Consider the following 15,534-nt stretch of genomic DNA (forward strand, 5'->3'; position numbering starts at 1 on the left):
AGAAAGATTGTTGGGAAAATGTGGGGGACTAACATCTCTGAATAGATATGCATCACTAACAAGCTAAATTACATATATCATAGAAAGATCATGGATTAGAATGGTATAAAGCACAAGATGATAAACCCATGCTTTGGGGAGGAAGAAGTAAGAAGTATTTCTTACTAATATTCAGAACTCAGGATGAAGTTATGTATGTAATTATATATTACATATACAATGAAAGTGTTCAGAAAGCAGGCATACGAAATGAATGTTAAAATTTTGTTACAGAATCTGTACATATATATTAAGATAAACTGGGAGACTAGCAGATTTAATTGTCTTCAGTTGCTGGATAAGTAACGTATCAACCCATACTTTTTGTATATGATCTCTTAAATTTTATTTAATAAATGAAAATTAAAATTAATAAAAAGCCTTTTTTATTAAAAAATATGTTTAATTAAAATAAAAAAGCCAGAATAAAAATCTAGCTGCAGATGAGATAAGCAAAGAATGGACTGTATTACTTACGCTTCAAGTGAACTAATGGTGATTGAAAGGTATTGCTTTTATTCAGAGTCACAAAACTGTAAATAAAAAAAAGGCCTTAAACAGATCAGAGCGGTTAAATCCGTGTTTAAGATGAAGTACTTCTAAAGCTGCAGCCCGTGGAGAGGAGCCCACACAGGAGCAGGGAGTCTGGGGGGAGCTGCCGCCCACCCGTGGGGGCCCCGTGCTGGAGCAGTTTGCTCCTGGGGGATGGATGGACCCCGTGGCACGGAGCCGTGTGGGATCGATGCTTGCAGAGCACGGGGCGGCCCTGCCCAAGCCCCCCGCCCCCGGGGTAACGGCGGGCCCCTCCCTGTCGTGCGGCACCGCCCGCCGGCAGCACCACGCCTGCGCCGGCCGCCGCGCCCTTCCCTTCCCCTCCGCTCCCCACCCCGCCTCGCCGTCACGGCGCCGCGCCCGCTCTCGCGATACTCGCCGTGGGCCGTCTCTCGCCGCGGGGCCGCCCCTCGCCGGAAGCGAGCGGCCGTGCGCGATCGTTGCGGGCGGGCGGGCGGGCGGCGGGGGGATGTCGGCCGCGTGCGCCGTGTCCCGCAAAGCGCAGCCGGCGCTGCCGCCGCCGCCGCCTCCCCCCCGGGGCGAGAGGGACCCGCCCGCCAAGGCCATGCGCAGGGGGCTGCGGCGGGGCCACGAGGAGGAGCGCGAGCAGCTGTCGTGGCCGGCGGAGGGCGCGGGCGGCGGGGGCGGCGAGCGGCAGGCCGGGCGGGCGGCCGAGCGCGGCGACGAGCGGCGGCGGCGGCAGCCCCACGAGCCCAGGGCGCTGGCGGCGGCGGCGGCGGCGGCGGCCGAGGCGGAGGAGGAGCGCATGGAGCGGGAGCACTTCCGCAGGATCATCAACGCCTTCCGATACTACGGGTAACCGGCGCCGCGCGTGCTGCGGGCGGACCCCCACACACCCCCACACACCCCCACACACCCCCACACACCCCCACACACCCCCACACACCCCCACACACCCCCACACACACCCACGGAGCCGCCCCGCGGGGCTCCGCCTTGTAGGGGGTGCAGCGGGGTCCTGCCCTCCGAGGGGCGAGAAGGATGCTTCCTCTGCGGAGACAGCTCCCAGATATTCGTTACTTTGTACGGCAGATGAGTCCTCTTAGCAGGGCTAACGGATGCCATTTTCTAATCAGCTTAGCTCCCTAAACATTTGTTCAGTCAGAAGAAAGGGTTCATTGGGCCTTTAGGATTGAGACAAAAGTAGGAAATAACCAACTTCAGTGAAGGGGTGACAACTCATCCCAGTGACAGAGAAAAGGGGTGGGACTGGCTGGAAAAGTCCACTCGTTTTCATATTTTCATAAACCCTCCTATGTTACTTTAGGCTTTAGAATGAGATATAAGATATAGCTGTGCTGCATATTGTACGCTCCCGTTGACAGACCCTGTCACCCGAGCCATTGTTATGCACTGCTTTTTGTCAATGTCAATGACAAACATATCCAGAACTTTTAAGTGACAGTGAGGTTCTTTGGATGGGTAAGTGACATTTTAAGTATTTTTTCCTGCTTATTGTTTCTGTATCATGGATTTTTTTGTTTTCCAGGATTTACATTTGAGCAGGAGGTTGGACTGGATGACACCTTGGATGTTTCCTCCGTACAGAATTCTCTAATAACAGGCAGCTGTCATTTACAGATGTCAGTGATGTAACTGTATCTTCTGGCCTCAGAAAGCAGGAACATCCCTGTCAACCTCATGCTCAAATTGTGATTCTGGGTTGCCTTTGAATCCTTCAGTTTCAGTAGGAAACTGTAATGAAAGGATATGACCTAAATTCCGTTACAGGAATTGAATTAAATTCTGCTTCAAATAAATAACTCTGACTTTAAGTGGAATTTTGTGTATTGGTAGTTAAAAATCATATGGGAACACCTGTGTGAACAAGGCAACATTTTCAGTTCAGTCCATATTAAGGTCTGCAGACATACGGGCCTAAATTCATCCTTTATAGTTCTTCTGATTTCAGTGAACTATTCATTCTGCTAACAGGTGTCAACTCATCGTCCATCCTTCTAGTGATGATTCAAAGGACGTTACTGACAAAACATCCAACAGATGTTGATAATGAGACATTGTGTTTTTTATAGAGGATCAGTTTATTTTTCCTACTGATATTTTCTACCTTATTTTTAAATGTCACTTAAACCCTGTGTATATATTAAAATGAACATTTTCAGTAGTGTGAATGTAATGTTGGAAATGTTAACTGGTCATATTTCCAGTCTGAGGTTGCAACTAAAACCACAGTAGCTACACCTGTTGTGAGCAGCTGAGCCCCACACAGTGGCTTGCTCACTCTCCCACAGTGCAACAGGGAGGAGAGAGGAAGGGGTAAAAGAGAGAAAACTCATGGGTTGAGACACAGACAGCAGGTAAAGCAACAGCTGTGTAACCATGCAAAGCAAAAAAAAAAAAAAAAAAAAAAAAAGCAAAAACAATGCATTCATGACTTCCCATGACCAGAGAGGTGTTTACCCATTTCCAGGAAAGCAGAGCTTCATCGCGTGTAATAGCTACTGGGGAAGGCAGGTGCTGTAACAGTGAATACCTCCCTTTCCTCCTTCTTTTACCCAACTTTAATTGCTGACCATACCATTGCATGGTAGGGGATATCCCTTCGGCCAGTCTGGGCCAGCTGTCCTGGCTGTGTCCCTTTCAAGCTTCTTGTGTACCTCTAGCCTCCTCGCTGGTGGGGCAGCATGAGAGAAAGCCTTGATGCAGTAAAGCAACAGCTAAAACATCTGTGTGTTGTCAACAGTGTTTTGGTGACAAAGCCAAAATACAGCACTATGTGAGCTGCTGTAGGGAAAATTAACTCTAACCCAGTCAAAAGCAATGCAGTACTTTGCCATCGCTGATCGCTAGTTCTCAACTCTACAGCAGTACGATGACACAAAAGTTTGAGAAACTGCAGGGTGGCTTAACTCAATAAAATGATTTGCTCCTGCCAAAAGGGGCAATCTCCCTTGACTTGGCATCACAGCCGCTCCCTCCCAGAGTTGCTATGACTCTGCTTAGCTAGCTTGATTTACTAAACTGACAGAAATCAAACAGCGTTATCCTATACAGCTCTCTTCACAGTTAGCAAGTCAAACCAGCTTTATGGCAGGCCTGGTGAGTGCCAGAACTGTCACATGATGTTAAACTGTTGCTGAGGAGAAGGAAGAAAAAAGGAAAGGGAAGAAAAAATACCAAAAAAATAATAAATCCTCTTTCTTTTGGCAGCAACTTAACCTTTTTTTTTTTGTGAAAATGTTACTTTGGGAAAAGGAAGAGTTATGTTTAGCTCAGATTAGTTACATCAAATTCACAGTACTCGTACTTGTGGGAATATGTTGTTACGGTAGTTTAGTATCTTAGTTGGCATACCAGAACTTCATCGGTGTCTAGTCTTCACTTTTATGGCTCCTGTAGAAGCAATTGACTTTGAGGATACCTATTCCTGATACATAACCAGCTCTTTTTATTCCAAAGGTTACCACATAATTCAGCTGGTTCATTCAATTTAAATTGGATTTGGCTATTTTTGTGACTGGTTTTGGTTGTTCATTAAATTTTGTTGATCCATGTATTAAGGTCGTGATCACCTGTGCTAGCAAGGGTGATGGGATGGTAAGAGTAAAATAATGGTCACCCTAAACTGAAAGATGTTAAAATGATGATGTTGTAGAACTAGTGCTTAAAACAAACATTTTGCCTAAAAACTTCCTGAAAACTTGTTCTCTAGTAAGCAGTACATTGTCTGAACGTTTTCTAAGTTTAAATAAATTAATAACTCTAACTGGTGTAGCTTAGAATGAATTACTTGCTCTTGGTGCATTTATTTCTGCTGATATCTAAAGATCTTAAACTTTTTGCTTTTTAGAACGAATATGCATGAACGAGTCAACAGAACAGAAAGGCAGTTTAAATCTCTCCCAGCTAACCAACAGTGTCTTCTTCCTCAATTCCTTCCTCACCTGGACAAGATTCGGAAGTGCATCGATCATAATCAAGAAATACTACATACTATTGTGAATGACTGCGTTCATATGTTTGAAAATAAAGAATATGGAGAAGACGTATGTTAAAATGGACTTTTTCATACTAAAAAATTAAATTCTGTACGCCTTGGGATTTTCTATGTTTGTTTTTCATGCCTTTAGATCTCCAGCTTTCTTACCTTTTGCCCTCTTTGCTTTCTCCTCTATTAATTCCTGACTGCTTACATTTTCTTACTCTCATAAACATCTTGTAGAGCTGATGTTAAGAAAACAATGTTGTTAGTATTTGTAGTTCCTCTTACAAAAACTAATTGTGAATCTGGCAGATGACAGTAATCACTGATTACTTTTTTTAAGAAAAACAAAACAAACCCTTTTTTTTTTTTTTGCTCCAGGGTTCTAGCTCTACCCTAGTTACATTTTAAAGTTAATATTTCAGTTAACTATGTACAGCATAAATAGCGTACTCCATTCTTCTGTAGGTTCTTTTATGTTACAGTATCCTAGATCAGTTACAGTTTTAGTTAGGCTGAATATTCTGAATGTTATCACCTATAAAACTTTCACTATTTATCTGCTTTTTCAGTGTGGCATCTCTATCAAAAAAAAAATTGCATTCAGGGTTAAAAGAGTGGCAGAGATGGAAACTGAAGTCCTTTTTGATATCTACAGGCAAGGTACAGTAATGGGCAGCTCTAATGTGAGCTTCTCAGTGCTGCCTCATTAGTACCTAAAGAGATCATCATCTCAGGGTAAGCAGTTCAGCCTCTGCACTAGCTAAACCCTGGTCCTTCCCTGAATAAGGACTAGGAGCTGTGCTCTGCTACTTAGTGCTTTTGTGATGTGGAAGAAACTGCTCTCTTGGGTGTCTCACTCAGACCACCAAACTCAATTTATTTAGCATTCTAGTCTGGATGTAAGCACTGGTCTCAGAAGTGAAAGACTAGTGCTTTGTCAGCTAAAGCTCTCAACAGCCATTACAGCATGACATTTGTATGTTTATGATTTACTTTTTATTCTTCAAGACATATTTGGTGCATTTTTTCATTAACTTTTTTTTTTTTTTTCCCCCATTTTAATCAGGGAAGAGGGAAGATTACACCAGCTTCAACGTTTGACATGGATAAATTGAAATCCACCTTGAAACAATTTGTGAGAGACTGGAGTGAAGAGGGAAAGCCTGAAAGAGATTCCTGCTACCAGCCAATCATAAGTGAAATTGTAAAGAACTTTCCAAAAGAAAGATGGTAATCGTGTTTTAAGATTCCTTTTTTTTTTTTTTTTTTTTATGTGGGCATACACTGTTGCACAAATCTAACAGAGATTTTTATGGAGTAATGAAAAGTTTCGATTTAAAGGTATAGAAATTGCTGTGAATGTGGAATTTTCTGTTTAATCAAGAGAGTTTGTTATTAATAGAACATATTGAAAAGAGCAAGATCTTAAACTTCATAAATAGTAAGCCAGGATTATTTTTTTTCCTGTAGCTTGATACCACAGATTGTATTCTGTTCACTTTTCAGGTAATAGACCTTAGAAAGTCATTATGTTAATTCAGTTGTGCTCAGTGAGGTCGTGTTTGCAGGTTAGTAGATTCTCAGTGTGCATGCTACAGATCACAGAATCATGGAATTGTAGAATATCCCGAGCTGGAAGGGACCCATAAGGATCGTATAGTCCAACTCCTGGCACCACACAGGTCTACCCAAAATTTTAGACCATGTAACTAAGTGCACAGTCTGCACTTAAGCTTCTTAAATTCAGACAGGCTTGATAAAGGGAAAGATACTTGTGACAGCAGCAAGTATGAGAATTGCACTTCGTTCTGGAAGGTGAAAGTAGGGAAGACGTCTGGTAACCTCCTGTAGATTTTTGTTAGTTATGTATTTCTAGCCTTAGTTTCAAACAGAAGTTACATGTCTTATAAAAACTGCTGCACATGTGTGGGTACCTTTGTAATTGTGTTGGCATGTTTAAAACAAAAAACAACGCACGCTGTCTAAATAGTAATGTGTGGTTTCTTTTACGTAAATTTAAGTAGAAGTGTGCTGGTAGAAGCTAGGAAGAAACAGCTACTGTAAGAATTGCGTAGTTAATGATTCTGCCATTTAGCCAGAAAGTACATTTCAGTTTAAACTTGTAATGCTATAATTTGTTAACCTTGTATTTATAAAATATAATAGGCCAGAACTAAGCTTTTGATTTAGCTGACAATTAATTGTGGACATTCTTCTTCAGTGATTGCTAATAATGCACCTGTACATACTTTACACTAGCTATTGTTTAGTTTTCAGTTAGTGAGAGCAGAACGTGGAGTGGAATCTGGTATGATGAAATGGCAACACCAGGCAGATTGCTTGGTTTCTCTTTTGCTTTTGGCTAACTTATCTCAAGGTGGATGTATCACTTCAGATATTTCGTGTGAACTTCCTGTAATTGTGTTGGCACTTGGTAATGAAAGCAGATTTGCCTGGATGTATCTTGCAGTGAGAAAGATGGAGAAACAAATACTTTAGAGAGACTGTCCCTACAGTCAATCTCTTATTTTTTTTTAATGGCTTCATTGGACTTATATATTCTGCTTCTGGTCAACATCATTTGTTCCTTATGCTAGAATCATATGAAAAAGGAATATAAATTTTTGGAACTGTCCAAGTATGTTTTGCTTCATGCATGTGGGTGTTACGTAGTTGCTGTTCTCTACAAGTCTCACCTGCTTCAGTTCTGTTGGTGGGCAATGGAAGTGAGGTGCTTTATATGCTTGCTCTTCTGGGATGTGGAAGAGATGCGAGCCATGCTTGAAAGCAGCTGTAAATCTGAACACTCTTTTGAGTAGGAGTTGCTGTTATCTTTTGTTTCAGTCCAGTCTTCTGACAAGACTCACCTAAAACTAAAGTCAGAAGGCAAAAGCAGTTCCTGCCTTTTATTCCTCTTCAGAAGTAGTTCCTTCTTTCTGCTTAGTACAGAAAATGTTACTAGCATCAACAAGGCAGTTTGAAGTGAAGTTCCATTAGATAAAACTCTTCCTGAAGAAGCAGTAGATTGTCTGCATTAATTATGTTGGAATTTCATCATACGTTTCAGCTCGCAGGATTATCTGCCTTTTAATGAACTCATCTGAATTTCTTAGACCTGAATGAACTATGATCACTGTTTTCTGTAGGAGAAAATAGTAAAACACTTCTATTTCTTGATGGAACATTATTGTTAAAGTGTTTTTATGGGGAAACACAAAGTTCAAAATCGAAGTAAGCATCCTCCTTTTTGGCATTGTTTTTGTTTTTTCTTTTCTACTGTTACCATTTCTACTTATGTGAAAGGATATTATGATCCAATTTCTTGTCAGAAAGGAACCAAAGAAATGATTAACCTTTAAATTAGTTTATAAATTTCTATGGCTTAGGTATTTTCTCCAAGCTTCTATTCATTAACTTGGCCTCTGAAACCAGCTGTAACTTAAAATTTAAATGTATTTTCTAGTTCAGCAGTGTACTTTATTTTCAAGATACTGTCAGGACAGCTTAGAAGAAGTGTGGCCAGTGCTTAGTTTCCATTTAATTTGGGGAAATTAATTTAATTTTAATTCACAGTCTAAGGGCTTTTTGAATGTACTCAGACACAGTTTAGTGACTGTAAAGCTTCTGCTTTATACAATTTTATTTAACATAGAATACATCTGTCCACTTAGAGTTTTTAATCCAGATCTGTGATTTAGCTGAAACTTTGCTTTAAATGTTGGATTTAAGAGCAAGTGTTATCTTCAGTGTTACTCCAGTCCACTGATGCATGTAAATCCACTGAAGTCTGTGGAAGTGTGTAAGCCTAAATTGACAACTTTGAAGAAGAGCTGCTTTTCAAGTGATTTTACTTTTTAGCTAACTTCATTATTCAGTATGTTATCTGAAAAGCAGTTGTATTAAAAACAAACAAACAAACAAACAAAAAAACCCCTCTGAAATTAGACTACAGTAAAAGAATTAAAAATACTGAGAACTGGATGTGTTCACTGTCTAAATTTACAAACATTGCAGATAAGACATCAGGAAAGAACTAGTCTGAATCCCACAGGGTGATTCTTTGCCAATATTTCCATTGATCTTCTCTCTACAGGCTGTATATTTCTGATCCCTTCTTATCATTATATAACATTGGATTTCAGTGTTTCTCATGAAAACGGTTTGTGTTTGCATATGCTAATTTTTTTTGCTTAACTTCAGTTTACTGCTTCAGTACCATCTTTTTGTTCAGTTAAAGTGTGATTGGCCTCTTTTTAACATGTATAGTTTTCCCCTTAAAAAAGATACATCTTCATTAATAGCATTTAACTTTTAAAAACTGATGATATATCACACTGCAAAATCGCATGAGAGATTGTAGTTGTTTCCAGTATTTGTCCTCTATCTGAGAGGTTGCTGCAGGATCAATAGTTGATCCAAGCAGTCCAATGTTAGACCTCTTCCTCGTCTGTCATCCCCACATCCCAATAGGTTAACAGTAGTTCTCCCTTAGTGCCCCACAGGCACTGTGTCTTAGAAAGCCTGCTAATGCTTGTTAGTTCAAGGCTAGTTTGACTGTGGATCACTGTTGGTTGTTACTGTCAGTTATCACAGTCTGGGGTTATGTCTTTCTATGATTTTTACTGTTGCTGCAATTGCATACCTACCACAGCAAGGCAAGTTTTTCTTGCTTCTTTAGTTGTCTTACAACTATTCAGCCGCTAAGAAAATTGTTTTCATGCAGTTAAATATTTTAGTTTTAAAGGTTCAAAAATAGTATAGGGCATTGGAGTGTTCCTACTACCACTGGTTTCATGCCTTCATTTTTTTTTAATTCATCACAGCTTGTCACTAGCAATTCCATTTAAATCTTGATAAACAAGAGGTATTTGAGCACTTTTTTGATATCAGGACACTATCAATGCTCGAGATTTTTTAAACATGAGTTTGAAGCATACCTGATTTACTGGATGATAGCTCAAAAAAATGCTCTTAAACTATTTTGGAATACTAATGTCAGTGCTCTTGGACTCAGATTTTACTTTACTCAGTTTATTTTTTTGTGTTCTGTATACTGAAATGAAGTTGGAGGCCACCATCAGTTCCTAGCAATTGATGCAAAGACTATAGGTAGACATTAAATTAGACTTCAGTCCCTTAATAAAAGTGCACAGGAAAGTGCAGTTAAAACCAACTATTTTCTAGAGAGAGAATTTGTGAAAATAGTTCAGAAATGCAAGAGCTTTATATTATTTAAATATTATTAATATATTATTTTGGATGATTTTTTTTTTTGGATGAATAAATAAACGTTGGATTATAAGCTGTAATTATGCCTGTTCAACACTTTTCATTAGGTTGTTTTAAGAAAAAATGCCTCTTTTGATTAGTGGAATATATTCTCGGAAGTGGCATAAGACTTCACAGCTAGCTTATGGTTAGCTTTAGGTTTTTCGTCTAGGAGAGACATAAGGAGAATTCTTACTTCACAAAACTACTCTAAAATAATAGCAAAGTCTTGGCTTCCTGTTTCTCGATAATTAGAAAACAAAATATCTATGTATACTGGAATGAAAATCAGGAATGAAAGGAAACACAATTTTTCAGTTTGGAAGGATTCACTGGTTACATGATTAAGCTGTACACCAACAGGCAGTGTTCAAACTGCTTTGTTAGTTTGTGAGGCCTTTAGACGAGGATCGTACTTTCTCCCGTGTTAGGGTCATCACATTCATGTACTGCTTTTTAGAATTTATGTACCTCCCAGATTCATCTTCATGATTACACAGCATACAAGGTCTTTTGAACCCTTTCTGGCATCCTGATTTTTAAATAGTAAGAGGCTTTGTATTTTGCTTTCTTTGTCATATTCTTCATCATATTCACAATGTTTATTGTGGCTTCCTTCCCATAGTTGCATATATATATGTACATGTATGTTTGTCTTTGAAGGTAACATGCAAAAGAGAAGGTGAACTAGCATTTTTGGTATATGAAATTAAAAAGTCTTTTTTCAGGACGGAAACTGGAAAAATGATTTTTAGATGGCGTATCTTTTCAGCTTTGTGTTGGGGTTGTTTTTGCTTCAGGAATGCAAGTTTAATTGTGCTGTGATGCAAATATACTGATTAGAATGTGTGTGTACTGCATTTCTGCCTGAAAGAGAAAAAGGTTTTAGATTCTTAGTTCTTCTATTTATTAGCTGTTTGACCTGGAAGTTGGGAGGGGGTTTTCTAAATCTCTTGGTAACTACACAGTGCTGGACATCTTCCAGTATTCTTCAAATGATGTCTAGTTACAGGAAGTGAAGAGGTAGAGAGCTGTGTTGTACTTTGGTTTAGGAAATCCTTTGTCACTGGATTGGAGTTGGTGAACAGCATTCACCAGTTGGTGAACCGTATTGACTGAAGTTGGTGAACAGCACATTTAACACCCCTAGCTGCTGAGAAGGTAGCTACTTGTAAGTTTGCAGTCTGATTTGCTCGTCAGATCAGGAAAGTTTTGCTGATGTCAAAATACTTGTTTATTTTTCAATGCGATGTTAGCGAGAAGATATTTAGGAGCTATCAACAGGCACCACAGAAAAAGAAATGGTGATATATAATCATGTTCTTCCTTCCTGCAGTTCACTTAGGCGATTGTTTTAGTTTGATAATTGTAAGTTTTCAAAAGAAATATTTTGTTTTATAATTATGTACTTTATTCAATAAGGGTTGCATATGTTCTTCTGTGTCATTTCCTATGAGTTATTCTGACTGTAAAAAACTGATCTGACCTGAACTGGCTCCATTTGCCTTTAAGAAGTAAAACCTTACAGGAAATATTTATAATATCTAAATACATGGGGGAAAATGTTTGACTGAACCTCTGTAAGTTTTAAGAAGTATCAGATCAAGATTTAACTATTGTTTTTATTCTGTTGCAGGGATTTCTCCAAAGTCAATATCTTGGTACCTGGTGCTGGGCTGGGTAGATTGGCGTGGGAAATAGCTATGCTCGGTTATGCTTGCCAAGGAAACGAGTGGAGCCTCTTTATGCTCTTTTCTTCTAACTTCGTACTCAACAGGTACATAGCTTATGTTTTACTTTTTGGCCAAAACCTGCAGGTATGAATCAGTGAGGCAAAGTTATGAATGAGAAAAAGTTGAATATATAAAACTCAAAAGAATGGGTTTCTAATTCATAACACAGGATGCAAACAACTATTTTTTAGAATGTCTTGATGAAAATAATTAGTGGGATAATTGGGTGAAGAGAAACGTATCTGAGTTAAATGGGTAAGTCATTAAGATTACATCAGGGTGCATGGGTGTTAAGTTATGAAACTTGAAATGTCTGGATTCTACCACAGATTTCCTGTGTAATCTTGAATGTTATGGCTTTTATTTCACACCTGTTTCTGAAAGAAAAAGCACACCTATCTCAGGTTTCAAACAGGGACTAACTATGCGTAGTATTTAGTGGTGATGTTTAGTAGCAGAGGAAACCTCTTCCAATGTTACATTCCGTACTGAGATTTTAGACACTGTTCCTAAATGAAAAACTATTTTACAAACACAGCTTTGTAAGCAAGTTTGTTGCTGGACAACAGCTAAAATGTTACAGCTAATAGTTCTACAATTATGCTATAAATTTGAATTAATAAATTGCACTACGTAGGCTTAATCTGAAGTACATTTTAGTATTTGGTTTTCTGTCACTTGTGATGGAAATTACTTATCTCATAAGGAGCTTTTTAGAGAGGAAACAAGGCACTGAATGCAACTGTTCCTGTAAGATTGAGGGTGGGGAGACTGGATATATGAAAGAGGACTGAGTTTTGTTGTATTCCTGGTGAGTTTGTAGCCAGTTCAGAGACCAAGTATACAGTTTGCTGGTTCTTCAATCTGAATCTCTTTGATGAAAACACCTGAACTTGTATTCTATATTGTCATGATACTTGAGCCCTGTTTGTAGACAGTGATTGTCCTCCACAGACTGTGATGATACCAGATTTGTTATAGCTTACTCTTCAAAAATAAAAGGGGGAGGATGGGTGCTAGCAAACACTGTTTCTGGTCTGTTGCATGTCTGGGTAAAACAGTGGTAGTCACTGCAAAGAAAATAGGTAGTTGCTAAGAATATATTTACTCCTTTTTTTCTTACATTCTCAAATGACTGTCATCTGCAATTGCATGTTACAGTTGAGCTGATCTAATACCTTGCAGTTACTGAAAGAAATTCACCTCCCACTCCTCCCTAGCTTTACATCCCCCTTTTGACTCTTAGCTCTATATAGTGTTTGAAGCAACACAAAGTATTATAAAATTATTCATTTACCATGCCTAGGAGCACCAGTAAGCTGTCATATTGGTTCAAACCTATGACATGTTTTTCATCTACCTTAAATATGGCATTTCTATATGTGGAATTCCCCTGAAAGTATTTTTAGTTTGCAATAGTAATAATTCTTAGCATCTGACACTTATGGGATATTTCCTATTTATATAAAATATACACAATTTTGCTAAATATGTATCATAGACTTGCTAACAGTATTAGATTTTATACAGTCAAACTGAGTTTGGCTCAGCTTCTGTAATCTTTACCTTTGCTGAGTGAGTTATCAGTTAAAAGTTTTCTTATTAGCATGAAAGAGATTACAGATAACTGCTAAGCTGACTGAATTCCAGTCATTTCAGTTGATTCCTTTCTGCCAGATGTGACCATGGTCTTTGCTTTAACTAGATGATCAGATGTCTGCGAGGAAGTTTTTAGGGACATTTGAGAACTTGGATCTAGTCTTTATTGTCTGTTCCTAGTTAGCCTTCTGGAATGGATGTTTGCCTTCCCGAAACTGGAAGAAACAGCAATGGTCAATATGAGCTGAACATAATAGTTAAGGATGGATAAGAAGGATCTTGAAAAATTTGCAAATTAGCCTTTAACTACAATCTAAACTTAATTAAATTTTGTTTTCAGTTGATAAAATTGAGGATTTTGCTACTGTATGCTTACAGTTTGAATCTGTGTTCTTCCTCTGTCCGACCGCATTTTATTTTTAGGAAAAAAAAATACTGTCTTGAATATCAAGCCAACTTCTACAGTGGACTTCTAGATGTGATACAGCAGCTTAAGTCTTCTGTATGAAGAGTGATAACAGCTAATTTTTAACATATATACAAAACTTAATTCTCTGAAGTTGTGAGATTTTCTCACTGGGGATGAAATTTCATAGCATTGTACATAGAAAGTGCATCAATGCCTAACAGTGGTCACTGTGAATATTTAAAATAAATTTTATCTGTTGCATGTCCATGAATGCCTTAGAATGAAAACAGTTCAAAATTTTATTTTGAAATCAGTGCTTAAAAGTAAGATTGGACCTATCCATCTTTGTCAGAGCAGTGTTTTTAGACTGAATGATGCACAATAAAAACTACCTGCTCCTACTTGGAAAGAAACAAAAAGCATCACAGTCTTAGTTAAAGCTTTTAACTTCAGTAACACTTTGTGTTGAAAGAATGGAATTCTAAAGGACTGCAGTATTTAGCTGAAGTGCAAAGGAGAGTTTACAAGCATGACTATGGACAGGTTTTTGTCTCTTATATTAAACTGATACTTCCTTATAAAACTGTTGAGAAGTCTGCATGAAAATACTTCGTGCTGAAAAAAAATACTGTGAGGTGTGTTTTCCCTTATAGTTCAGGAACATTTTCCTTTCTGATTTACTTGTACCTCACCTTTACATTGCTTTTTGGAAAATTTCATTGTTACACAAAAATATTCTGAAGTTAATACAGATTGACTGTGAGCACATGGAGAATGCTAAAATAGTTAATGCAGTTGGCCGACTTTTTTTTTTTGTCAGCCAAACCAGAAATGTCTTTAAGAAAATGGTGCCCATGTTATCAGGGCTTTATGCCTAATTGTTTTCTTTGATTGACTGCATAAATCTGATATTTATATATCTGTTATGTATAGAAATGGTTAATTATCTCTGTATACTGCTGCTCATAACACAGGAGTTCTGTGTTTTTTTATTGATAAAATGAAATATGACATCATGGAGCAAGTAAGACCTTTTATTTCAAAGTCTTTGCCACGGATGTTTCCTATCTACCAGCATAAAGTGCATTTTCTATAACATGGTAAGACTGCTTCCAGTACAAAGATATTTGTGTGTTTTATGGGACAGATGTGTCCTTTGTTCTCCCTGAATATTTAGTTATGCCTGTGTAACTGTGTTATGCCTTCGTAAGTGAGCTTAACTGCAAAATTTGGTGATGCACAGGGAAAGAAAAAATCTTAATTTTTAAAATTATATACTGATTTTGCAGGACTGTGGGAAAAGTTTAGAAATAAACTTTTATGCTATTATCACTTTCAAAAATAGATATTCACTTCATTGGTCATGTCAACCCACAAATTCTGTTTTACTACATACTTAGCATATGCTTATAGCATAACTGCAACACTCCAGATACTACTAACTTAGTGACATCTAGCACAAAACTATTACCCTTTGCAAAATAGGATTATTATTTTTTAAATTTAAACACATGCTTTCAGTTAGCATCTGAAAAATGCTTTTTTGTTTTCAAAACCCATATGGCTGTGGTCCAGAAAAGGCAGAAAAGCCAGTGTTGCCAAGGAAATTGAAAACAAGCATGGTACTAATGTTGTCCTTTTTAAAACAGGAAAAAAAAAAAAAAGACTTAGCTTTGCTACATATACCAAATCACAAACTTCATAATTCCAATGAAAGAATCTTAATAGTTTTCAGTTGAAAAGATGATAAAAATGGTGAAAAGGAGAAAAGAAAAAGAGAACAAAAGGTAGTTACTGTGTTGTGCCAACTGTACGGCACCAACTTGTGGTTGTGTGTCACACTGGCATTTTGTTCAGTTCATAAATTGATGAACTGTCTGAAATGTTACGAGCTAGGTAAGTGCCTTAGAAAACTTCTAGCTTTAGAGATGTGCTTTTTCATCATTAAAACAGCAATGCATGTTGAA

The 15,534-nt window shown here is 38.2% G+C and overlaps 1 protein-coding gene across 1 annotated transcript in view; it reads left to right on the forward strand.

Annotated features, from left to right (window-relative positions):
- The window catches only part of CARNMT1 (carnosine N-methyltransferase 1), a 32,767-nt gene that overhangs the window by 11,079 nt on the left and 6,154 nt on the right, over positions 1-15,534 (forward strand). Inside the window, exons 9-12 of the mRNA XM_082783906.1 lie at positions 792-1,407; positions 4,424-4,619; positions 5,625-5,788; positions 11,463-11,603. Of these exons, the coding sequence (XP_082640032.1) occupies positions 792-1,407; positions 4,424-4,619; positions 5,625-5,788; positions 11,463-11,603 (1,117 nt within the window). The remainder of the gene's footprint in view (positions 1-791; positions 1,408-4,423; positions 4,620-5,624; positions 5,789-11,462; positions 11,604-15,534) is intronic.

Source organism: Aythya marila, assembly GCF_965140915.1.
Source record: "Aythya marila genome assembly, chromosome: Z".
NCBI classification, from domain to species: domain Eukaryota; kingdom Metazoa; phylum Chordata; class Aves; order Anseriformes; family Anatidae; genus Aythya; species Aythya marila.